The following is a 25,456-nucleotide window of genomic DNA, read 5'->3' on the forward strand; positions in this document are numbered from 1 at the left end:
CTGATGCTGGTTCAGCAATAGATACATTGACCAGTGGAACAGAATTGAGAAAAAAAAAGAATTGAGAACCCAGATGTAAATCTATTCACGTATGGCTACCTGATCTCCCACAAGGGCCCAAAGTCCATCAAATGGGGAAAAGACAGTCTTTTAAACAAATGGTGCTGGGCAAAACTGGATGTCCATCTGCAAAAAAATGAAACAGGGCCCATACCTCATACCATATACAAAAACTAATTCAAAATGGATCAAAGACATAAATATAAAGCCAAAAACAATTTATTAAGTTCATAGAAGACAAAAAGGGATCAACACTAGGGGTCCTAATACTTGACATTAATAGTACACAAACCCCAACCAACAACACACAAACTCCAGAACATAAGCTAGACAACTGGGGTCTTCTAAAAATTAAACACTTACGCTCATCAAAAGACTTCAAAAAGAGTAAAAAGAGAACCTACAGACTGGGAAAGAATTTTTGGCTATTGCAAATCAGATAAAGGTCGAATCTCTAAAATGTACATGAAAATCCAACACCTCTACAACAAAAAGACAAATAATTCAATTGAAAAATGAGCAAAGGAAAAGAACAGACACTTTACCAAAGAAGACATTCAAGGCGCCAACAGACACATGAGGAAATGTCAGCCATTAGAAAAATGCAAATCAAAACCAGAATGAGATACTGTCTCACCCTGGCATTACTGGCACAAATCAAAAAAACAGAAAATCACAAATGTTGGAGAGGCTGCAGGGAGATTGGAACTCTTATGCACTGATTGTCGGAATGCAAAATGATACAACCATTTTGGAAAATGATACGGTGCTTCCTTAGAAAGCTAGAAATAGAAATACCATATGATCCAGCAATCCCACTCCTAGGAATATATCCTAGAGAAATAAGAGTTGTCACACTAATACACATATGCATACCCATGTTCATTGCAGCATTGTTCACGATAGCAAAAAGATGGAAACAACCTAGATCCCCCTCAACAGATGAATGGATAAACTGCGGTACAAACAAACTGTGGTATTGCACAACTATACAGAACAGTGGTGAATCTGAGAAGCACCTCATAACATGGATGACTCTGGAGGACATTATATATACTGAGTGAAATAAGTCAATCACAAAAGGACAAATATTGTCTGAGACCATTACTGTAAAAACTCATGAAAAGATTTACACACAAAAAGAAACAATCTTTGATGGTCACGAGGGAAGGAAGGGGTAGGGATGGAAAAACACTAAATAGACAATAGGTAAGTAGTAACTTTGATGAAGGGTAAGATAGTACACAATACTGGGGAAGCCAGCACAACTTGTACAAGGCAAGGTCATGGAAGCTCCATAGACACTTCCAAACTCCATGAGGGGCTGAATTGCTGGGCTGAGGGCTGTGGGGACCATGGTCTCGGGGAACATCTAACTCTGTTGGCATAACATAGTTAATAAAGAATATGTTCTACATTCCACTTTGGTAAATAGCATCTGAGGTCTTAAAAGCCTGTTAGTGGCCATCTAAGATACTCCACTGGTCTCACCCCTTCAGAGCAAGGAAGAATGAAGAAAATTAAAGATACAAGGGAAAGATTAGTCTAAAGGACCAATGGACCACATCTACCACAGCCTCCACCAGCCTGAGTCCAGTACAACTTGATGGTGCCCAGCTACTGCCTGACTGCTCTGACAGGGATCACAATAAAGAGTCCTGGACAGAACTGGAGAAAAATGTAGAACAAAATTCTAACTCAAAAAGAAAGATCAGACTTACTGGCCTGACAAAGATTGGAGAAACCCTGAAAGTATGGCCCCCGAGACACCCTTTCAACTCAGTAATGAAGTCACTCCTGAGGTTCACCCTTCAGCCAAAGATTGGACAGGCCCATAAAACAAAATGAGATTAAAGGGGCACACCAGCCCAAGGGCAAGGACTGGAAGGCAGGAGGTGACCCGAAAGCTAGTAATAGGGAACCCAAGGTTGAGAAGGGAGAGTGTTGACATGTCGTCATGGGGTTGTTAACCAGTGTCATAAAACAATACGTGTACTAACTGTTAAATGAGAAACCAGTTTGTTCTGTAAACTTTCATCTAAAGTACTATTTTAAAAAAATATATACAAAAAAAGAAATTAAAAAAGTTTTTTAATTTTATTTCCCATCTAGAATATTACACATAGTACTAGTTACTGTAGTTAAAACTGTAGAATAACAACAACAACAAAATTAATTGAGCTTGAGACAATCCAAACACTAGATATGCAAAGCTCAAAGGAATTGGTAGCTCCCAAATTTATTAGGATTCTTTAGTTTAAAAAGATAAAAGGTTAAAGGAGATATGATCAAAACCTATAGATCATGAAGGATATAGACAAGATGAACAGCGACCAAGTTTGAATTTGCTAGAATTAGGGGACGTGCCTTGACACTTGAAAAAGTTACATTAAAGGACAATGCAAACGTTGCTTTACCCAGTAAGCAGTAAATCTGGGGGGCTCTGAAAGTAAACACAGGTTTATACAAATTGACGACTATCAGATCAATAAGCGATACTGTGCTGAGTTTGATGGTGTTAACTGGCATGGCCATGTCCTTGATGCATCCCTTGGTGACATAACAAGAAACAGAATATTAGGCTGGGTGAATGACAGATGTAATTTAGCATGATAAGTCTCATGTTTTTATTTCAAAGTATTTTAAGATATTTCTTTAACACTTTTACATTTTTTGAAAGCTGTGTAATATTGAAGAGAAAATGAAATTATTACAAAATTTAGATTCTGACCTCCTATTTCTCAGTCATTTTAATCAAAAATATTTCAAAGGATTTTCAGTTAAAAAAAAAAGGGGGGGAGCTTTTCTACTTAACTATATAATTAAAAGGAAACCCTGGTGGCATAGTGGTTAAGACTTTGGCTGCTAACCAAAAGGTCAGCAGTTCGAATCTACCAGCAGCTCCTTGGATTAGAAAACATATATATGCTTCTTCACTTGCAGTAATACTGAGATATTTTTTCTCTTTGAAGGTAGACTAGGTAGATTAAGAACCAACACGTTCTTAACTTGTCTTTAAAGACATACCTTAAACTAAAAACTCCCATAAAACATTTGAATAAGTATTTGAGAGAAAACAAGTAAGAGCAGCATAAGTCTACATGAGAGAAGCCAAGACTCTACAGGGAATACAACTGCCATTCCTGCAAGAAGCCACAGGGTGTCACTATCACACCATTAATAAGAGTTGCTACACAGGTGGCGCTCTGGCAGCCTAGTAATTAAAAGGTCCGAAATTCTAATCCGCCAGCCACTCCTTGAAAACCCTTCGGGACAGTTCTACTCTTCCTATAGGGTTGCTATGAGCTGGAATCAACTCAACAGCATTGGGTTTAGTTTTGCTTTTACACTTAAGTAAAAAGCCTTTTTAAATTCCAAAGGTAAAGTGAATTTTTTTTAACAAGGTTCAAGCCAAGCCTTTTCTCATTAGATTTATGAAATCCCACACTAAAGCACTGTTAGTTCTTAAATAATTAAAAAAAACTTTTTTTTAGTTTCAAAATAATCTCTTACAGTCTTTTGCCAAATGAATGGACACATATTTAAAATCAACTATTTGATTTTTCCTACTTCCAAACAACTAAATGTGTTGCACATTATAATCATTCTCTGTCTCCCACAAAAATACAAAAAATATTCTCACTCTAATTGCTGCATTACAAAGATCTAGAAAGGGAAATTGGTTCAAAGTATTATATGTCTCTCTGAAATAGCTGTCAGAGAACTACAATGTAATTCAAAATTTTAAAAGGCCCAATATAATGCACTGACTTAATAATTTATGTTTCCAAAACTAAGAATTATGCTGCAAACTGAGTTCACTGTCATACTCTAAAAACATTTTGCTAAAACTAAATCAAGGAACTGAATTGTGAACCCCATTTATTGCCTTACATTCCAAAAATGTGTGTGTGAGAGGGAATGCAGAAAAACCAGTAACCTAACACAAGTTCTTTTAACCATTTATAAACAGTAGCATTTTTATAAAGGAATCTGAACTTAAAAGAATTAGGAGAATGTCTTGGCAAAATCTTAGCCTTACGGTCTTTCTCCAAATAATTATAGATATAAAAAATAACTCTATAAAAAACAAAAAGCCAACCCTATTGCCGTCGAGTCGATTCTGACTCATAGCGTCCCTACAGGACAGAGTAGAACGGCCCTGTAGAGTTTCTATGGACCACGTGGTGGATTTGAACCGCTGACCTTTTGGTTAGCAGCTGTAGCTCTTAACCACTATGCCACCAGAGCTTCCAACTCTATAAGACTTACTTTTAAAAAGAATTATGTAGTCTTTTAGTTTTAGTTGAAGAAAATATGCTCAAGAACTTCCTCAATTGCTATTTTAAGACATAATTAAATGTTGTGAAAAGAAGATAAACTGTGGTAGATGATTATCTGTTAAACCACATGAACTGCTCTTGTATTTACCATGACAGAGCAATACAACACCAACTCCAGGTCTTCTGCAGTGTCCTAGGACACCGATGCCAAAGGACACAGGCGATCTAAGAGGGAAAGTGCTTAAAAGATCACGTAGGGGAACAAAGGACACACTTTACATCCTCCATAGGTCTGTTTAGGATCCTCTTGAAGGACAAAAGCTTTTTGCAAAAAAAAAAAAATTACCCTGAGTGCAATCTTCAAACACGTGCCAGGGGGTGCAGAAATCTGCTATGATTCAGGAGTACAAAAGCAAATAGAAGTCCTCACATTCTGGGCAGGGAACTATGGTCTCAGGGGACATCTAGCTCAACTCTAGCTCAACGGGCATAACATAGCTTATAGAGAAAATGTTCTACATCCTACTTTGGTGAGTAGCGTCTGGGGTCTTAAAAGCTTGTAAGCAGCTGTCTTAAGATACTTCACTGGTCCCACCTCACCTGGAGCAAAGGAGAATGAAGAAAATCAAAGATACAAAGCAAAGATTAGTCTAAACGACTAATGGACCACAACTACTGCTGCCTCCACAAGCCTGAGCCCAGCACAACTAGATGGTGCCTTGCTACCAACACCAACTGCTCTGACAGGGATCACAATAGAGGGTCCCAGAGAGAGCTGGAGAAAAATGTAGAACAAAATTCTAACTCACAAAAAAAAGACTAGACTTACTTGTCTGATAAAGACTGGAGAAACTCGGAGAATATGGCCCCTGGACACCCTTTTAACTCAGTACTGAAGTTACTCCTGAGGTTCACCCTTCAGCCAAAGATTAGATAGGCCCATAAAACAAACAATAATACATGTAGCTCAACCATGTATTCAAGACTAAATAGGCACACTAGCCCAGCAGCAAGGATGAGAAGGCAAGGGGGGACAGGAAAGCTGGACAAATGGAAATGACAAACCCAAGATCGAAAAGGGGAGAGCACTGGGACACTGGGGCTGGCAACCAAGGTCACAAAACTGTATGTGCATTAATTGTTAATGAGAAACTAGCAGAAGCAGCGGTCAAGAAATCAAACAATGCATTGCATTGGGAAAATCTATTGCAAAAGGACTCTTCAAAGTGTTAAAAAGCAAAGATGTCATTTTAAGGGCTCAGGGGCACCTGACTCAAGCAATAGTGTTTTCGATCGTTTCACAATGCATGCAAAAGTTGGACAATGATAAAGGAAGACCAAAGAAGAATCGATGTTTTTGAATTATGGTGTTGGCAAATAATATTGAATACACCAAGGAATGCCAAAAGAACAAACAAATCTATCTTGGAAGAAGTACAGCCAGAACGCTCCTTAGAAGCAAGGATGGTGAGACTTTGTCTCACATACTTTGGATATATTATCAGGAAAAGGACATCATACTTGGTAAAGGGGAGGGTCAGCGAAAAAGAGGGAGACCCTTAATGAGATAGACTGATAGGGTGGCTGCAACAATGGGCTCAAGCATAGCAACAATCATGAGGATGGCACAAGATCGGGTAGTGTTTCATTCTGTTGTACATAGGGTTCCTAAGAGTCGGAACTGACTCAATAGCACCTAACAACAACAATTTGCTCTCTAAACCTACATCTAAAGCACAAGAAGAAAAAGAAAAGGTTCTCATGCTCAATGGGGCTTGAGTCTCTATACACTTCTCTAAAAGTGGGAACACTACTTTCTTTTCCTTTGACAAAAATAATGACAATTACTTTGTGCCTGTGTCATAGCAACCTCAGTTATCTCAAGTAAATGTGAGACTTCCAAAAGAGTATTTAAGCCACTCAGTTTAAACTAAAAAAAATTCCTCTTGATAATATTGCTAAAAACTTGTAAAAGCTAGGTTAGCTGATTGTAAAGTATTATCATTAGTTGACAAACACAAAAATAAAAAAACACTATTGACTGTTTACCAAACATGTATGAGGTTATGTATGTCTGCATGTATAGATGTAGTAAAAAGAATGGAATCTACACTGGGCAGATGTACTACAAAAGATTTCTTTAAAGTGGTAAAAAGCAAAAATGTCACTTTGAGGACTAAGGTGTGCCTGACCTAAGCCATGGTATTTTCAGTCGCCTCATATGCATGAGAAAACTGGACAGTGAATAAGGAAGACTAAAGAACTGACACCTTTGAATTATGGTGTTGGCAAAGAATATTGAATATACCACGGACTACCGGAAGAATGAACAAATCAGTCTCGGAAGAAGTACAGCCAGAATGCTCCTTAGAAGCAAAGACAAGCGAGGCTTTGTCTCATTTACTTTGGACATGTGATCAGGAGGGACCAGTGCCTGGAGAAGGACATGACGCTAGGTAAAGTAGAGGGTCAGCAAAAAAGAGGAAGGCTCTCAGTGAGATGGATTGACACAGTGGCTGCAATGATGGGCTCAAACATGGCAACGACTGTGAGGATGATGCAGGACAGGGAAGTGTTTTGCTCTGTTGTACAAAGGGTTGCTTTAAGTCAGGACTGACTCAATGGCACCTAAAAACAACAATAACAATGCTGACAGTGGTTTCAGTGTTTTTAAGTTATTCTTATTTTCTTTTATATTTTGCATAATTTACAAATTTTCCACAATAATCATGAAATAACTATAAAACGGGGAAAATTTTTTTTAAGTAATTCAATTTCTACAAATCGTTCCTGCATTGGTACTAAAAAGAGTATTTTTATATTGAGATCTGAACTCAAATCTTTAGATGAGCCAAAAATCTTAAGATTTGCCTAAAATATGCATTACCCATGGCAACACTTAAAACTGGATTTTTTTCAAAATCACCACATTCCAGGATTAAAGAAGAGCTTTATAGCCTTGCATTAATTTTATCACCTAAGCTATAAAAATGGATAAATATTTATAACCTTTATATATTCTTTTAACTTATCATTCTCTGCTTCCTTCTTATTAATTTGGAGTTGCAGTCTTTCATGTACTACTTTTACTGACTGTGAAAAACGGTCTGCTTTCAAAGCATTTGCCTGTAACATAGAAGAGAGAATAAACAAAAAAAAATATTATTCGATGTATTCCAAAAATAACTTTACCTCTATTTACCCACAATCTATAAAGCTGATAAAAAGCAAAGTATTTTTTCAAGTAATTACACCTGCCCTCCCCTCTACAAGTGTATTGCTTGTAAAACGATGGGGAGGTTTTCTCTTCACTCCCTTTATTTAATGGCTCCTCATAATTATCTTTAAAAAAACTCCCTTCTGTTCTCCAAAGTACAATTACGGGTATTTCAAAAATGCCCTTGCAAACACCAAAATTCTTTAATGGCTTAAATTATCCCCAAATTGAAGTTCGACACAAACTTACACACAGTTTCTAATATAAAGTGACTTATGCCAAGTACCCTGACTGAAACACCACATAATCTAAAAAACTTTTTAAAAAATGATGTTACATTTGATACATAAAACTTGTAAAGTATCCAAATAATCTGGGATTTCAATAAATCCTTATGTGTTTATTTCTGAGAATATGGTGGCTATGTGGATGGATAAGGTGGTAAGAAGGGAAAGAAGAATCAATATTAAGAAAAAAATGATTAATTTAGCTCAAAAGGTCAAAACTTGCTTACCTTTTCATTCTGAAACAAACTAGAAAGTTCTTGGATACATGTCTCCTTTTCAAGTAACTTCTTCTTAAGATTCTTCAGCAAATAAAATGGAAGAGTTAGAAACATCACACCCTGATCACCCTGGCTAGTTTTATAAAACCAAGAAGCATACAAACAACAACAACAAAAATCAGAGAGAACAGACACCAAGTGTAAAGACTTACAGTATTTTCACCTTCATTATCAGTTAGCTTCTCTAATAACATGCTGGATAACCTGTCCCCTACCTGTGAAAAAAGGATGTCATAAATCAGTGTTCACAAAATATGCTTCTCTATATAAAAAAGTAGAAAGTGGAATAAGCATCAATCAAGAAACTAATATATACAGTTCAGATTTTTTAAAAAATTAACCATCAGAAGGCTTTTTGCCTAAGTGTTCCAAAGCATTTTTGTCCACAATTTATGAAATTAGAGATTCTAAAGAATGCATCAGAAAGTATAAATCAATGACATATAAAAATCACAAAAATCCTGTATAAACAACCTAGGTCTCTGGGTGGTATGAATGGTTTGTGGTTAGCTACTAACTGAACGGTTGGCAGCGCTGTGGAGGGCAGGCCTAGCAATCTATTTCCATAAGATTACAGCCAATGAAAACCCTACAGAGCGGAGTTCTCCTCTGACACACATGATGTCCCCATGAGTTGGAAATGACTAGACAGCAACAGGTATAAGATTAGTTCAGTGTTCAAAAATTGAACAATGTAACTCACTATATTAACAGGATAGAAAAGGAAAGTCATATGATTACATCAATTGATACAGAAAAAATATAAACAACAAATTCTAGCAGCAAGAAATTTGTTAGTGAATTACAGTAAATCCTTAATAGAATTCTATATAATCATTTTAAATAAGATTGCAGAAGAATGGTTATTCGTTTTTGGGAGACCTACTCCTACTTGGGGGCCCTGCTGGCACAGCAGTTAAGTGTTTGGCTGCTAACCAAAAGGTCCACAGTGTGAATCCACCAGCCACTCCCTGGAAACCCTATGTGGCAGCCCTACTCTGTCCTATAGGGTTGCTCTGAGCCAGAATTGACTCGACGGCAATGGGTTTGGTTTTTTGTTTTGTTTTGTTTTTTTGGTTTACTCCTACTTGAGAATCTCAAAGAGCTATGAATCCTTTTCACCCAAAAGCATATATGCATGTACATATAATGCAAAATTTTACATACAATTTCAGAGGGTTCATGGACTCCACAAAGCCCATTCTTGGACTCTGTAAGGGTCCAGAGAGTTCGGGTTAAGAATCTCTCCTATTTAAAAAATATTTAATATAGCAGACAGTATTGATGGTATAGTGTTAAGTGCAAAAGTCAAGTTACAAGACAATGTGAAGAATATGACACTATGGTTTTAGCAATGTACATAACACATATATAGGCAGAGAACCAAAAGCTGGAAAAGAGATACAAAACAAAATTAATAATATCCAGTGGAAACCCTTGTGGTGTAGTGGTTAAGTGCTACAGCTGCTAACCAAAGGTCAGCAGTTCAAATCCACCAGGCGCTTCTTACAAACTCTACAGGGCAGCTCTACTCTGTCCTATCGGGTTGCCATGAGTTGGAATCAACTTGACGGCAACAAGTTTGGTTTTGGTTTTTGGTAGTGCAGTGTTAAGACCTCAGCTGCTAACCGAAAGATCAGCAGTTCAAATCCACCAGCCACTCTCTGGAAACCTATAGGGCAGTTTTACTGTATCCTGTAGGGTCGCGACAAGTCAGAATCAACTCGATGGCAACCAGTTTGCTTGGTCTTTTGGATAACAGTAACTTTTCACTGGGTTGTGAGATCACAGGAGCTATTATTTCTTCACTTATCTAAATTTTCTATCATGAGCATGTAAAAAATGTAATATTAGATCATTTTTACAATTTTGAGAAAATGTCACCATAGGAAAAAACTAAAAGGTAGGTAGGCAAAGAATAATTTTGTTACGAGCTCAAGATTTTTCAGCCTATTACAAAAGTTAATTTGTCCTAAAACTCAAAAGAAATGATAATCACAAAGAAATAAAAATTATCAGTATAGAATTCTAGTATCTAATCAACGCACAGAATATTTTACATAAAATTTCAGGGGATTCACAGACCCCAGATTAAGAATGTTAGGTTAAGAATCTTGACCTCGTATAATTTCTTTATTCTACAGGTTAAATATAATAATAGAGAAGAAAAATGCCAATTTATTCTTGTAAATATTTTTAAATAACAATATACCATACCTGACCACGTGTCTATAAAGTTAAGCTTTAGTTTTCGTGAATGTTTGAGCAGAAGCTGTAAATCAGGTTTTTCTCTTCAAAACGAGGCACCATTCTCTCATCCCACTTTGACCACCCCAGGGTTTGGTGAGATGGGCGGACATACTATGCATGCAAACCATGTAGAAGCAGGAAAAAGGTGAAGAAGCATTCTTCATAGATCAGAGGGAAATAAGTGTGAGCTGTGTATCTGTACATGTAAAGAATATATGTATGCTAGCAATCCCAGTCCTAGGTATACACTCTAGGGAAATGAAAGCATGTGTCCACACCACAACTTTGTAAGTGAATGTTCATAGCAGCATTATTCATAATAGCCAAAAGGTGGAAACAACCCAAATGCCTATCACCTGGTGGGTGGATAAACCAAATGCGGTATACCTAAACAATGGAGTATCATTCGGTAATAAAAGGGAATATAGTACTTGTACGTGCTACAACATAGATGAACCTTGAAAACACTATGTTAAGTGAAGAAGGGAAACCACAAAAGACCACATATTATATGATTCCATTTATACGATACGTATAGAATAAGCAAGTCCACAGAGACAGAAAGTATATTAATGGTTTCCTGGGGTAGGGTATGCAGTGGGGAGAATAACGGGAGGTGACTGCTAAAGGGTATGGGGTTTCTTTTTGGAATGATGAAAATGCTCAAAATTTGATTAAGGTAATGGTTGCACAACTCTGTGAATATACTAAAAACTACTGCGTTATACATTTTAAATGGGTGAACTGTATGGTATATAAATTATATCTCAGTGAAACTATTATAAAAAGAATATACACATGTATAAAAATAATGGACACAGGAGCTTAAATTCTAAGAGTTTTTATTTTGTTATTCGCTAAATGAAGTATAACTGTGATGGTTACTTTTATGTATCAATTTGGCTAGGCTACGGTTCCCAACGGTTTGGCCAAACACTAGAGTAGTCGCTGTTCCATAATGTAATATAACGAAATATAATCACCTTCTATAATGTAATCAATCAGTCTGTTGAAAAGGGAGTTTTCTTAGGGTATGGTCTGTTTCCACACTATAAATAGATATTTTGGCAGAACTCACTCTCTCTCTCAACTCTGTACTTCCCCCATTGTCTGACCTATGGATCTTCAGATGCAAGCCTGCAGAAGTTTCCAGCCTGCTGCCTGACCTACAGATTTTGGCCTTGCCAGCCCCCATAATCAAATGAGCCAATCCCCTGAAGTAAATCTCTCTCTCTCTCTCTCTCTCTCTATGTATACATGTACATATCCGTGTGTGTGTGTATATACATATATCTCACTGGTTCTGTTTCTCTAGAAAACACTGATTAAGACAATAACAAATAATAAAAACTTTTGAGATAGAAAATAAAAATATTTATATTTTCTATAAAAACAATGTTTTCATATAGAACTATTTATGAAATATTAAGAGTTAATTACTGTCATTTCAAACAAGTAGTTATTTCCATTTCAAATATACCAATTGTCTTAGTTAGCTAGTGCTGCTATAACAAAAATATCACAACACCCCCCTCCATTTGTGCTTGCTTGTCTCTATGCCTAATTTGCTCTTTTTATATCTCAAAAGTGATTAGGTTTAAGACACACCTTACACCAATATGGTCTCATTGGCACAACAAAGAAAACCCTACTTCCAAATGGGATCATATCCACAGGTATACAGGTTGAGATTCCAATACATATTTTGAGGGCGGGGGGGGGACACAATTCAATCCATAACACCAATATTTTAATTTCAACAGTTTAATAATATACCCTTGAAGTGAGAAATATCACTATTAAATGAGTGCTTAGTGTTGGTGCCTTACTTGTTTGTATTCTGTCTGTCCAAGTAGATGTTCTAATGTTTGCTTTACACGTTTAAAAGCATCTAATTCCTTTGTTAATATTGCCTTCTGTTTAGAAATCTCCTTCAAATCGGATGCAAAAAGATTAGCCTGACAAAATATAAGAACCATGTATGCATTTTAATATATAACATTAAGTAAAACACTCTAAAATACAATATTAAGGTTCTTAAAGAACTATTTTTCCTAACAACAAATCATTCTGTTGCACATAGTGATAATAAAATTTGCCAAGTTTATTAATAGTAAATGGGATCACACAGCACATTAAAGTAGAATGAAATAAAAATAAACTCATATCAAGGGCTTAAACTTTAAAGGTATCTCAGGCATTTATTCTAATAAATGCAAAAGAATACAATCCATTTTTCGAAGTCATGAACTCAAACTTTAGTATGCTGAAATTTCAGAATACAGAATTTTCTATTCCACATAACACTATAGGAAATAGGTATATTTCATCTCTCAGAATATTTTAGTTTTAAATTCACTCTTGAGAAAAGCTGATCCAGTTCAACTCTGGGTAAACCAAGCACCAAGATACAGAGTTTCTGATTTAATCTCTGATCAAGTGCCGGCCTGAGGTTAATTTTTCTCAACACCAAAAGTAGGGTTTAGATTACATTTAATGAGAGAGAAATAAAGAACACTGATAAACTCCCATTTTCAGTATCAGAAAACAGTATGTGAGCATACCTACCTAAGATATGAGACTTCATTATGCATTCTAATTATTACACTAGCTTTTCATTTTATTAAATGTTCATATGTGAAATACTCACATTTTCAAAACTAATCTTTTCAACAGTTTCCTTAAATAATGGCAAAAGTAATTCCACAGAACAGGTTGCTATCTCAGCTTCCTCAAGCGTTGCTTCCAATGCAGTCTTTTCACTTAGGATGTCTTGCTTCAGGCTAATTACACGTGGACAAATAAAATTCAAGTTGAATCTGTCACATCAGCTAGTGATACATTCATGCAAATATAGCATATACCAAAAAACAAAATCCATTGTCCTTGAGCTGATTCCGACTCATGGTGTCTGGCTGCTAACCTAAAGGTAAGCAGTTCAGACCCACCCAGTGGAAAACTGCTTCTAAAAGATTATAGCCAAGAAAACCCTATGGGATAGTTATATTCTGTTCTATAGGGTTGCTATAGGTAGGAATCAACTTGACGGAAATGGTTCCACATTTCTTTCTGTACCTTCTATACATGGAAAAATAGTTTTGAAAATGTTAAGATGTATAAAACACACAGACTACCACAATCAATGTTTCATTGTGCTATGTTTCACAGGTAATTATTCAAAACCCCTTTCTGGTTTGTAAAATATGTACTGTCTATATGTCTTTTCTTCTTTCTTTCCTTTTCCCCTACTCCAAACATGAAAGATTTGTCTTTCTAGACCTTACTACCAAATCCTTTCTTGAAACTTATTTTCCTTTACAATGACTTCCTCCAGAAGAATGAATAAGCTAAACAAATGGAAAACAAAAAAATTAAACTACTCAGATATCTAAAAATTCTTCACATATGGCTTTAAAATATATTATTATTCAAAACAAAATTAATACTATTTGTCTTTGTTATTACATTTTGCCTAGGTACTACTATGTATCATTTTAAGATATATTTTCCCCCTCACATTTTTACATTCTGAGATCAGGAGGCTTCCTACAGTCCTTTTCAGCCAAGACGCAGTCTTGATCTGTCATTGCCTGCACATACCCAAAACTTATAAAATGGGTGTCCAAAAGCTTGAAGAATATCCCAGAGGTAAGGGTGCAGTATTTTTTTTAATTCTATTAACAAAGAGTCATGGGAAGGGGTGAAAAAGTTGGTGAAGCAGAAAAGTTTAGCAACATTCTAGAAGCAGGACTCCAGTTATGTAAGCTTGCTCTACATAATTGAGAGCCCAATAAATTTTAATGCTAAAATTTTTCTTCTAAGAAACTGTATTACCAATACTCTTACTAGTTAAGACAACTCTGAGTTAAAAATGGGCTCAGAAGAGTTGGACTTTTAATATAAAAAGTTCAGGGAATATGTTAACTAATTTAATTTCACTTATATTTTACTTTTACATAAGAGTTATTTGGATTAAAAATCTATGCCTAAACTTGAAGAAACTTTTACAATATGTATAAATAAACTGATAAGAAAGCATGTTGTTGTTTAATTGACCTTCCCCCCCCCCCCCCCCCCCGTTTTGGAACATACTATAATGGCTCATCTTCAATTGATGGCATCTTAAAGGTAATGTCAAAAGGTGGATTGTGTTTTTAAAGCAGCACTGGCTGAAGTGGTGGCTTAGGAAGACACTGGTTATAAATGACACTTGTCCATTATTAAAAACTATGGGCAGAAAGCCAGGAATGATTACATATGATGAAATATGACTTTCACTTACAACAAGTATAGGGAATATACTATCCCTAGTGACAATAATGTTATTTAAAGATCATTTGGGGCTGGGGGGGCAATGACCCATATAAAGGAGCCGTGGTGGCAAACTGGTTAGGCGCTTGGCTCAGCAGTTTCAATCCACCAGTCGCTTCCTGGAAACTATAGGGCAGTTCTACTTTGTCCTATAGGTTTGCTATGAGTTGGAAACAACTCAATGGCAATGGCTTTTTTTTCATGACCCATATAAATAACAAGTGTATTCCCCATTCTAAAGAACCAAAATATGACAGGTATCTGTTACATAGCAATATACCAAATAACAATGAATTAGTACTCATTAAACTACAGTTTCAGTATTCTGTAGTATTTATATTTTCATTTACCTTAGTAAAAAGGTTTACTTTACAAATTCTTACTAGGTAAGGTTTCCATTTGTAACTCCTTTCCCTAAGACTCCACGAAACTAGCCAAGTTCTGCTAAATGAGTACATTTGTAATCAGATTAAGTAAATATTTAAATATTAGATTTAAAGAAGACAGTCTTCAAAGAAAGCTGTATTTGATTCAAATAATTTACATTACAAAGAAAATATAAAATCCTAAATTCAGAAAATTATAGTTCCCCTGCTTTGGATAAGAATACCAGCTGAGATGACTTTCACTGGCACGCCGTGGTAGGTGTTCTTTCTCTGATCTACTTTTAAGATGGAAAAATAATTCTTCTGAATGACTTCCATCATTTGTAGGCTTCTCCATAAATTCAGCAAATGGATTTATAGGTGGCTTCCACAACTTTTCCACATAAGCTGAAAGCTGTGAAATAGTTCAGTTATTAAACTTAGCATTTCAGTAGCTATACTTACTTCCTGTCATTACTCTGTAAGATAAAGATTCTAAAGATGCATCAAAGGAAAACATTTCAAAATAAAAAATGTAATTCCTATGCATTGTGAAACTAATCCCAAATAGGATCAAAACTGCATAGCACATACATTCAATAATTGCCAATTTTCACAAATAATCTCCAAAAAAATCAGCTGTTTTCTACATAATCACGAGAGTATAGAAAGTTTTTATTAGTCACTTTCTGAAGTTACACAATAATATGTTAATCCAGTAGTAGTAGAAAAGGGATATAAAAACCCTATGGTCCTCAGTTCGTTAGGTCCAACCAATAAGAAAAGTATGCTATTTACGCCAAGAAATGTGGAAATACACATACTTTTTAAAAAGTATTTGGCAACAATAGCTACAAAGACAACAGAATTATTCTTTTGAAAGTAGATCTTTTAAAATTAAATTCATTTATTCCCATGTCTCAATCTAGGATATCCCTTTGGTGATAATGAAAAGAATATACAGATAATATTGCTTCCAATTTTTACTAAATAATCTAATCATTTTCACTCAAACTTGGGGATGTCTTTTTTAAACATGAATATTCATGAATTTCTTCAAAATCGTTCCATTTTAAGTAAGGAGTGAGAGCCTTAGCAACCATTAAGGTTGTGTTTTCACCATTTTAATATATGGTGATGTGTTTCCCTGACTTTTACGTTTATATACAATTCAATGTTACATATAAAGGTTTCTTTACATTTTTTCAGAGATATTTACATCTTCATAATTTATTTTTATATTTCTATAATACAAAATACATCATGTTCAAGAATATCTAATACTTTAGGTAGATGTGAAATTATAGGTCTAAAGCAAATTCAGAAGCCTTCCAAAATGTCTAAGAATTCATTTGTTTCTGTTGGAAGATTCTGTAAATATTTAGTATACAGGCCATTGAAAAGCATGCTCCTATTTTTGAAATACCAGCAACTGATACACAAAAGGAAGTGTTAAATAACCTACAGGTAGTCTAAGATGATCCACTTGGACGCCGCAAACATGCAACATCTGTTATTAGGGAGTAACAATATTCTGAGCTATTGGAAGTCTAGAAGAATTACAATATACAGATACACAAAATCAAATGAAAAACTAAACCCAAAGATTAAGAAGTATAAAATCTGGATAAGACACTGCAAACAAGAGCACTAGCATCTACTGATTTGTTCAGTTGCAATGGACACCCTACTCAGAGAGAAATTGATATTTATCATGTTTAAATACTTGTGTCTTGTAGACTGGAATCTCGAGAAAGGTGGTCTTATTTATAGTTGAATCCTCACCACCTACAAGCCAAAGGTAAGCAATAATTGAAGGAGAGGACCTAAGGCTTTGTTAAGCACTCAGCTGTTAACCTAAAGGTTGGTGGCTCAAACCCACCAGCCGCTCCACAAGAGAAAGCTGTGGAAGTCTGCTTCTGTGAAGATTTACAGCCTTAGAAACCCTATGGAGCAGTTCTACTTTATCCTATAGCATTGCTATAAGTAGAATGGACTCTACGCCAATGAGTTTTTTGTTGTTGTCATTGTTTTTACTTATTCATCCCTTGAGTCATCTTTTCAGGAATCATTAAAGAAAAATGGTTTCTACATTTGGAATAAAGTTCTATAACACAATGTAAGGGAACAGAGATCTTGAATTTGTAGTAAAAAGTTTATGTGATTAGATTCAGCTTGGTATCAGTATTTTAAATGAGTTCTTAGTTGGCTTTGCAGGCTATTGGCAGCTACATAAACATAATTTTTCTAAAAATCTTACAACAAAACAAAATAATAAAACAAAATTCCTCTGCTTTATCCCTGTAATAGGTAACTATATCTTATCTTAAAGGATAAATTAATAAATAAAATTTACACATTATAAAAACAGGGATTTTAGAATGTTTTTTGCCCAACATCCTAAAATGTCATTTGTCTTATTCATTACTTAATGCTCCAACCATGAGGCAGGAATGTATAAGTCAAATCTTGGATATTTTCCATAGAAATTATCACCAATCATATTCTTATAGTCTAGAAATCTTTTCCACGATAAAGGTTTTTCAGAGGTTCCAAGGCACTACACTATTTTCATGTTGTGACAATACCACAACCAAAAAACATATGTGTACAGCACAAAGCTATTTTCTTTAGCATAATAAGTCCTACCTTCATAAAAAATGCTATCATTTTAGTGGGCCAAATGTGTTCCTGTATGGAAAAACTGGTATTTCACAGGAAAATGTTCTCAATTGTGTGGAATACACTGCCAACTGCCAGATGTATTTTATACTTTCATACAACTTGTAAGAGGTGAAACAAAGACTTTGTTCTGCACATATTTAATGGTTAAATCCTTAAAGATTTTCAATTTCAAAACATTCTTAAATGGTTAAAGACTTGGATTTCTTATATAGAGATGACTTTTACCAGTCTCCTACCAAAAAGGCAGGTACTTAAAGCTTTTTCCAGGAGTGGTCACGAGTTTATGTTGATCCAGCTACACTCACTAAACTACATTCTGTTTTGGCCAGAAAGCATCTGAGGGGTGCCTATTCATGAACAGTGATGCTGGCCATGGTCAAAGAAAAGAAAGAACATGGTCCAGGGCCTTCCTTAGCATCTAGAGTGGCCTGAGTAAACCAACCAGCTTGAGACAAATACGTACTTAAAACTAATCTCTCTGAAGAGAAAGGCATTCAAATCCTGCAGATTCTAATTTGTTTCTCCAAACACTAATTCTTGGAGAACTAGTTCCCACTGGCTTCAAACGAAAACACACAGTTTTCACTAAAAAATTTAGCATGAAAAATTCAGCAAGGAGCACAAAGTAGATGCAGGAATACTGCTCCTTTTTTCCACCATGCCAGACATGAGCCAAAAGTTTACTAGAGAACTAACTGTATGGCATTTTAGACTCCATAATGAAAAAAGTAAAAATGGCAAAGAGTAAAAATAGCTGGAATATAGAGCTTATGAGTAAAAGCCACCAAAATCTGAAAAAAACATTTTCAGAATACACAGAGGCTAACTTAGACAATTAATTAGGTAATGCCTCTCTCCACTGAATAAAGAGAAATTTAAGTTTAAAAGATGGGTTGCAGATTGAATGACATGGGGGAGAAAGTCAACAGCAAGACCGACTGGTCTCTAAGTACAGGCTATATACTAATCCTTCAAGGTCCAAGTCTCACCTCCTTCTCAAAGCATTCTCCGGTTACTCCAGTCACCAGGGACACTAAATATCTAGTAGTATTTTCAGAATCACACAGTTTAGAATTTAATTTCTCCATACCCAGAAAAAAAAAATGCTCATATTTTAGTTTTCTTTTAAACTTGCTACTAACTCTGTGAGAGCAAAATGTCATAGCCATCACCTACACCCTCAAAAATTACCTAACACAGTCGGGGGCGGAGAGGCCCAGCCTGGGTTCTCAAATACAACCTAGGGTGATTACGTCATTTTTTCTTAAAGTGAGGCACTTTTGAGATGAATGGGGGCCCCAAATAGAGCCCAATTATCCAGTAGAAGATTGGACCAAATTTTTCGGGTTCCTTCAATCCCACAGGTGTTCAGAATATTGTCCAATTCCAAATAATTAAATCAGCATCCTTCACCAAATGGTGAAGAAACTTTCTTCCCTACCTTCAATATGATAGTAACAATTGCTACCATTTATTGAACAAGGTACTGACTGACCTTACAAGCATCATCTCATAAAAGCCTTACAAGGTTGCTATTAACATCCTTAAGCCACAGATGAGGAAACCAAGTCTTAAGAGGGGTTAAAGGGCTTGCTCAAGATTACAAATAAGGAAGTGGTGGAATTCAGTTCATGAGATGCTGAAAATATAAATCATCATAAGAATCTGAAGCAGAAAGTAACTCACAAGCTTGCCTTAATTCAGTCAGCTTTTTATACCACTCATCAATTTGTACTCAAAAAAATAAAAAATGTTCTGTAAAAGGAAATGAGGGATGAACAGATAGAGCTCTTGCAGACATAGATAGGCTATAAGTCTAAAGAGAGAGTAGTGACTAGACCACTAAATCCAGTGAGCTGAAGGCTGTGACAGGAGTATCATGGGGTCCCATAAGAGCACACATGAGGATACCTAATGCCTACCAGCACGATCCTGGAAGACTTTCCCAGAGTATTGCCACTGTAAGCTTTTTCAGAAAAAGAGTGAACCCTAATGTAAACTATGGAGTTTAGTTAATAATAATGTATCAATATTGGTCCATCAATTGTAAGAAATGTACCACACTAACGCAAGATGTTACTAACAGGAGAAACTGTGTGCAGCAGATGGGGGGCATATGGGAATTCTCTGTACTTTCTGTACAATTTCTCTGTAAACCAAAAACGGCTCTAAAAAATAAAATCTATTTTTTAAAAAGTATTATTTCTTCCTTCTTAAACAGAGTACAGATAGTACAGATAGACTGAACATAATCATTCTTTGATGACCCAGAGGCAGCCACACTTGGTCAGACTTACAAAATACCAGTCCTAGTTCTTATTAGCTACCTGACGTGAACTGCCCTTAGTTACTGGGCTCGGTTTTCTCTTCTATAAAATGAGAATAACCTTTGCCAGTCAAAGTGGTAGTGAGGTTCAGACAGAGTGAAGTAGTAGCACTTACAACTTCTTTTTTTTTTTTTTTTAATTTAGGACTCCTTTGGTACAATTAGATACTCCTTTGGTACTCTAGGAAGCCCTGGTGGCATAGCGGTCAAGTGCTACGGCTGCTAACCAAAGGGTCGGCAGTTCCAATCGGCCAGGCACTCCTTGGAAACTCTACGGGGCAGTTCTACTGTCCTATAAGGTCACTATGAGTTGGTATCGGCTCAGTGGCACTGGGTTTGGTTTTGGTTTTGGTACTTTAAGGGGGCCTGTGGTGCAGTGGTTGAAGAGCTCAGCTGCTAACCAAAAGGTTAGTGGTTCGAAACCACCAGCTGCTTTGCAGGAGAAAAATATGGCAGTCTGCTTCCATAAAGATTACAGCCTTGGAAACCCCATGAGGCAGTTCTACCCTGTCTTACTGGGTCGCTGTGAGTCAGAATCTACTTGACAGCAACTTTTTTTTTTTTTGGTGCTCCGTTGAGGCTGCTTTCCCACCCAAGTCTTCTTACTTTAATAATCATCCTCAGTCCATCACCATTCCTGAAATTGCTTGTAGGCCTGAGTTACTTGTATAGAACAAACTCAATCTTCAAAACGATTCTTTCAAGATCTACTCCTTTCAGAATTGTTACAAAATCATATTCAATATAGTCATAAATTGGCTGAGTACAACTGAACCAGAGCCCAGGGAAAACCACTGTTGATTCCTAACAAATTTGTGCCCTGTAGGCAGATGCTACTTCCATCTTATTTCTATACCCAGTAACTTCAGTCTGCTTCATTTGTACAGACCAAACACAATGAAGAACAGCAATGCAAAAAAAGCCATTTTCTTATATCTTCAGGTGCTCAGGATACAAAACTATACTATTGATACACATCAATTGTGAAATGAGCAGAAGCAAAAGAGAAGCAAAAAATGGATAACTAGCTGTTAAAGAACTATGGGCACAACATTCTTATTGTAAGCAGAAGAGTATCAAAATAATTTTAAAAGCAGACAAGCTTTCTGTGGTTTGTTCCTTTAACCATAACTAACCAAGTGTCCTGGTGGCACAGGGGTTAAAAAGCTCAGCTGCTAACCAAAAGGTTGGCAGTTCAAATCCACCAGCAGCTTCTTGGAAAGCCTTATGAGGCAGTTCTACTCTGTCCTACTGGGTCACTATGAGTTGGAATTGACTTGATGGCAATGGATTTGGTTTGGTTTTGGTAACCAAGTGCTAAGGAACCCTGGTGGCGAGTGATTAAGTGCTGGGCTGCCAAAGGAAAGGTTGGTGGTTCAAACGCACTAGTGGCTCCACAGGAGAAAAGACCTAGTGACCTGCTTCCATAAAGATTATGGCCTAGGAAGCTCTATGGGGCAGTTTTACTCTGTCATATAGGGTCTCTGTGAGTTGGAAAAGCAGCCCTGGTAGGTCAGTGGTTAAACAATCGGCTGTGAACCCAAAGGTTGGTGGTTCAAACCCACCAGCCGCTCCTCGAGAGAAAGATGTGGCAGTCTGCTTCCATAAAGATTACTGCCTTGGAAATCCCATGAGGTAGTTCTACTCTGTCCTGTAGGGTTGCTATGAGTCTGAAGAGATCTGAGGGAACACAACAACGTAACAACCAAATGCTGCTTAGAACTACTGCAAAAACCTCATTCATTCAAAAACACTTGAAACTGTACTATGTGTCAGGTGATAAGGAAACTAAGATGACCCATTTGTCCCCAACAGATTTCCCCCCCAATGCCAGCCAGAGTCTTGATATGGTTATTCCCAGTAAATAATAGCACCACTCACTGACTACCTATATTCAAAACCTAGATACATTTACTTGATCCCTTTTTATTGCAACCACATAAAGGTGACTATTATTGCCCCCATGTTACAAATAAGGAAACTGAGGCCAGAAAGTTTAAGTGGCCTTCCCACGTCCACACAGCTAGGTCTGACTCTACCTTTTTCCACAACACTATGCTAGTTGTGTGCACTGAGGGGGTCTCCTATAGTGTCTGGAACCTAGAAGAGCCCTAGAGGAGGAATTATTTTCTGAGGCTTCCCGATGTATTCTTCACTTATGAGGTTCCTGGTCCTACAGCAGTCTGGTATAAGATGCGCACTTACAAGCCAGTTGAATGAATAAGAGGACAGTGTTTCTGAAAGAGGAGTCCCTGGATAATGCAAATAGTTAAGTACCCAACTGCTAACAAAAAGGCTGGATGTTTGAGTCCACCAGAGATGCCTTGGAAGAAAGGCCTGGTGATGTACTTTCAAAAAATCAGCCTTGAAAACCCTTTGGGGCACAGTTCTACTCTGACACAAACGTGATTGCGATGAGTCGAAATCCACTCAATGGCAACTTACTTTTTCTGAAAAAAACACCATCACACCCAGGGACTGCCAGGCCCGGGATTAGGTTCTGGACAAGCCACCTCGTGCTAAGATCCACTTTGATGTACCAGGGACCACACCCTTCATAAGAGTATGAGCCTGCCTCTCTCCCAATCCGGGCAGTCTGGGGAAAGTGCACCCAGAAAGTGCGCATAAGGGGGCAGACGCCGGCCTCTGTAAGTTCACTTCCAGGACCCACCACCACCCTGGCCCCCGCCCCCCAAGAACAGGCTGCTAGATAACTGCCTATATGCACCCCAGCGTTCCCCACAAAATAAGCTCCTAAAACTGCCCCCAAAAACCGCGCAAACGCCCGCCATGCGTCAGCACGTCGCCGTGACGTCAGCCCGTCGCCGCGCCTCTATACATAAAAGAACCCGAGGGGCCACAGAGGGTAGCGCAGTGTTACCGTTGGTAGGAGATCCGCGAAGCGTACCTGTGCTATCCTGCCCTGGATCAGCTAGGTGGGAGCGGGACCAGTGGGCAGCGGGTGAAAGACTAAGAAGGAAGGCAAGAGACGTGAGACAGAAGCCGGCGAATTCCTAGAACTGCTTACGGTGCAAGTGTGCCCGCCAAAGAACAGCGACACAAAAGAAAGCTCAGCTAGTAACCGGCAAGCGGCTTCTGTGGCAACGACTGCCCCGCCCCTTCCGTTGAGCCCATTGGTCCTTTTCTGGAAAGCGAGCGCCAGCGCCTGTAGCTATTGGCGGGGGTGAGGAGGCGGGGCTTGGGAGAGGCCCTTTTTTTGTCTTTTAGTTTTTATTTTGTGAAAAGGGCGAAACCTCTGTAGTTTTTATTTTCTGAAAAGGGCGCAACCTGTGTGTAATTAACGAAAAGTGTTAGTTGAGCTCACCGAAAAAGGGAAATAAGGCCGATTAATTCCGAATATTAATTCCCAAAATATTAACGCTCCTGAAGAAACCCTGATCCAATACGAAGGCCTTTAGTCAATGGCTATTTAACATTTGAAAGGTGACTCTTCCTCTTCCGAACTGAGATAATTTGTAAGTTCAAAATGCACACTGATTTTGCATATAAAAAAAAAGAATTGGAAAATATGCTAATTTTTGTACTGAATACACGTTGACATGATGGATATATAGGGTTAAATGAAATATATTATTAAAATTTAATTTTATTTCCTTTTACTATTTTACTATGACTACTAGAAAATTTAGTCACATTTATGACTCATTTCTATAGGACAGTGTTTGTCTAGAGGAATAAAGTAATAACAGTGAGTTATATGAAAAATCAGCAATGCCTTATAAATTCCTCAGGTGAAGTTGTTTCAGAATTTTCAAGACAAGACCAGCATTGTAAGACTGGGAAGGAAAAGTTCTTCAGACAGCAGAAAGCTCTCTAGGGTTTGTGTGTTACGATGGCAGAACCACTGAAGCCCACATCTCCATAACACTTCTCAAGATCCAACTCCTTCCCAATCAATGTCTTCATTTTTCACATAACAGCTGGTGAAGCTGTTTATTCTGCTTACTTTTTAAGTCAGCTCTTCACAACATCAGTACTTGATTTGGATATGTCATGCCAGCAACTAATAAAGATAAAAGTGTAAGGCAATCATGGAAGCTCTGTGAACCTCTGAGCTTATCATATTTTTCTTTAAACATTCTGTTGTTGTTAGGTACCTTTTAGTCGGTTCTGACTCATAGTGACCCTATGTACAATAGAATGAAACACTGCCTGGCCCTGAGCCATCCTCACAATCATTATGCTTGAGCCCATTGTTGCAGCCACTGTGTCAGTCCATTTTATTGTGGGTCTTCCTCCTTTTCGCTAACCCTCTACTTTACCAAGCGTGATGTGCTTCATCAAGTACTGTTCCCTCCTGATAACATGTCCGAAGTATGTAAGACAAAGTCATCCTAGTGCAGTCATAAGTAGCAAACCCACCCCACAATATTTGTATTTTTCATTCCTGCCATAATAGATCTGTAGCCACTAGGTCCATCAAAGGCTTGTCTTCAATAACTAATTCATGAGTTTTAAATTGAGATATAATTTACATTCACTAAAGTTTTAAAGTGCACATATATTAAGTGTTCAGAATATGAGTTTTGACGATTGTATATACACGTGGAATCATTACCCAAATAAGATCTTGAATATTTACATCAACACAGAAAGTTTCCTTGTATGTTTTTCTCCAGTTAACCAAAACTACCCTCATACTCCCACACCGAAACAATTACTTTCTAATTCTTGTCACCATAGGTTACTTTTAAGCTGTACCAATGTACAACTCAATGGCACCTAACAACAACAAATAGGTTAATTTTGCCTGTCCTTAGTCTTACAGGATATGAGTTGGAATCAATCTGACGGCTGTCGGTTTGGTTTTGGGTTTTTGATTTTCATAAATATGGAATTGTGCAGCATATATTCTTTTGTGTCTGGCTCCTATCACCCAAAATAATATTTTTAGATCAACCCATGTTGCATGTATTAGTAGTTTGTTCCTTTTTATTACTGAATGTTGCCATTGTATGACTGTATTAGACTATATTACAATTTATTAATCAGTTCTGTTGTTGATAGACATGTAGGTTGTTTTCATTTATTGTAAGTAAGGCTGCTATAAACATTGTTGGAAAAGGTATTTTATGAACACATGTTTTCATTTTTCTTACTTAGTGGTGGAATTGCTAGATCATGGGGTATATATGTATATTTATAAGAAAATGCCAGCCCCATCTCCAAAGTGGTTGTGCCAGCAGTGTATGAAGGTTCCACTTGCTTCACATTCTTGTCAGTATTTGTTACAGCCACCTTTTTTATTTTAGCTATTCTTTTTTTTTTTTAGTGGGTGTGAAAGGACCCCTGGTGGCGCAGTGGTTAAGTGCTTGACTGCTAACCCAAAGATGGCAGTTCAAACTCACCAATTGCTCCTCCGGAGAAAGATGT

The 25,456-nt window shown here is 37.1% G+C and overlaps 1 protein-coding gene across 5 annotated transcripts in view; it reads right to left on the reverse strand.

Annotated features, from left to right (window-relative positions):
• The window catches only part of ODF2L (outer dense fiber of sperm tails 2 like), a 67,705-nt gene extending 44,524 nt beyond the window's left edge, over positions 1-23,181 (reverse strand). For 2 of the 5 annotated variants that reach the window (XM_010591140.3, XM_010591141.3), the window contains exons 1-7: positions 22,971-23,178; positions 15,297-15,466; positions 13,026-13,158; positions 12,205-12,333; positions 8,278-8,340; positions 8,075-8,146; positions 7,353-7,469 (exon numbers count right to left, since the gene is read on the reverse strand). In XM_010591140.3, coding sequence (XP_010589442.2) covers positions 7,353-7,469; positions 8,075-8,146; positions 8,278-8,340; positions 12,205-12,333; positions 13,026-13,158; positions 15,297-15,409 — 627 coding nt within the window. In that variant the 5' untranslated portion in view covers positions 15,410-15,466; positions 22,971-23,178. Of the gene's footprint in view, positions 1-7,352; positions 7,470-8,074; positions 8,147-8,277; positions 8,341-12,204; positions 12,334-13,025; positions 13,159-15,296; positions 15,467-22,970 lie in introns of all 5 variants that reach the window. The other 3 variants (XM_023549412.2, XM_010591139.3, XM_064282186.1) reach the window with 3 other exon arrangements.
• Between the last annotated feature and the right edge of the window lie 2,275 nt (positions 23,182-25,456).

This window comes from Loxodonta africana, chromosome 3 (genome assembly GCF_030014295.1).
Source record: "Loxodonta africana isolate mLoxAfr1 chromosome 3, mLoxAfr1.hap2, whole genome shotgun sequence".
In the NCBI taxonomy this organism is placed as follows: Eukaryota; Metazoa; Chordata; class Mammalia; order Proboscidea; family Elephantidae; genus Loxodonta; species Loxodonta africana.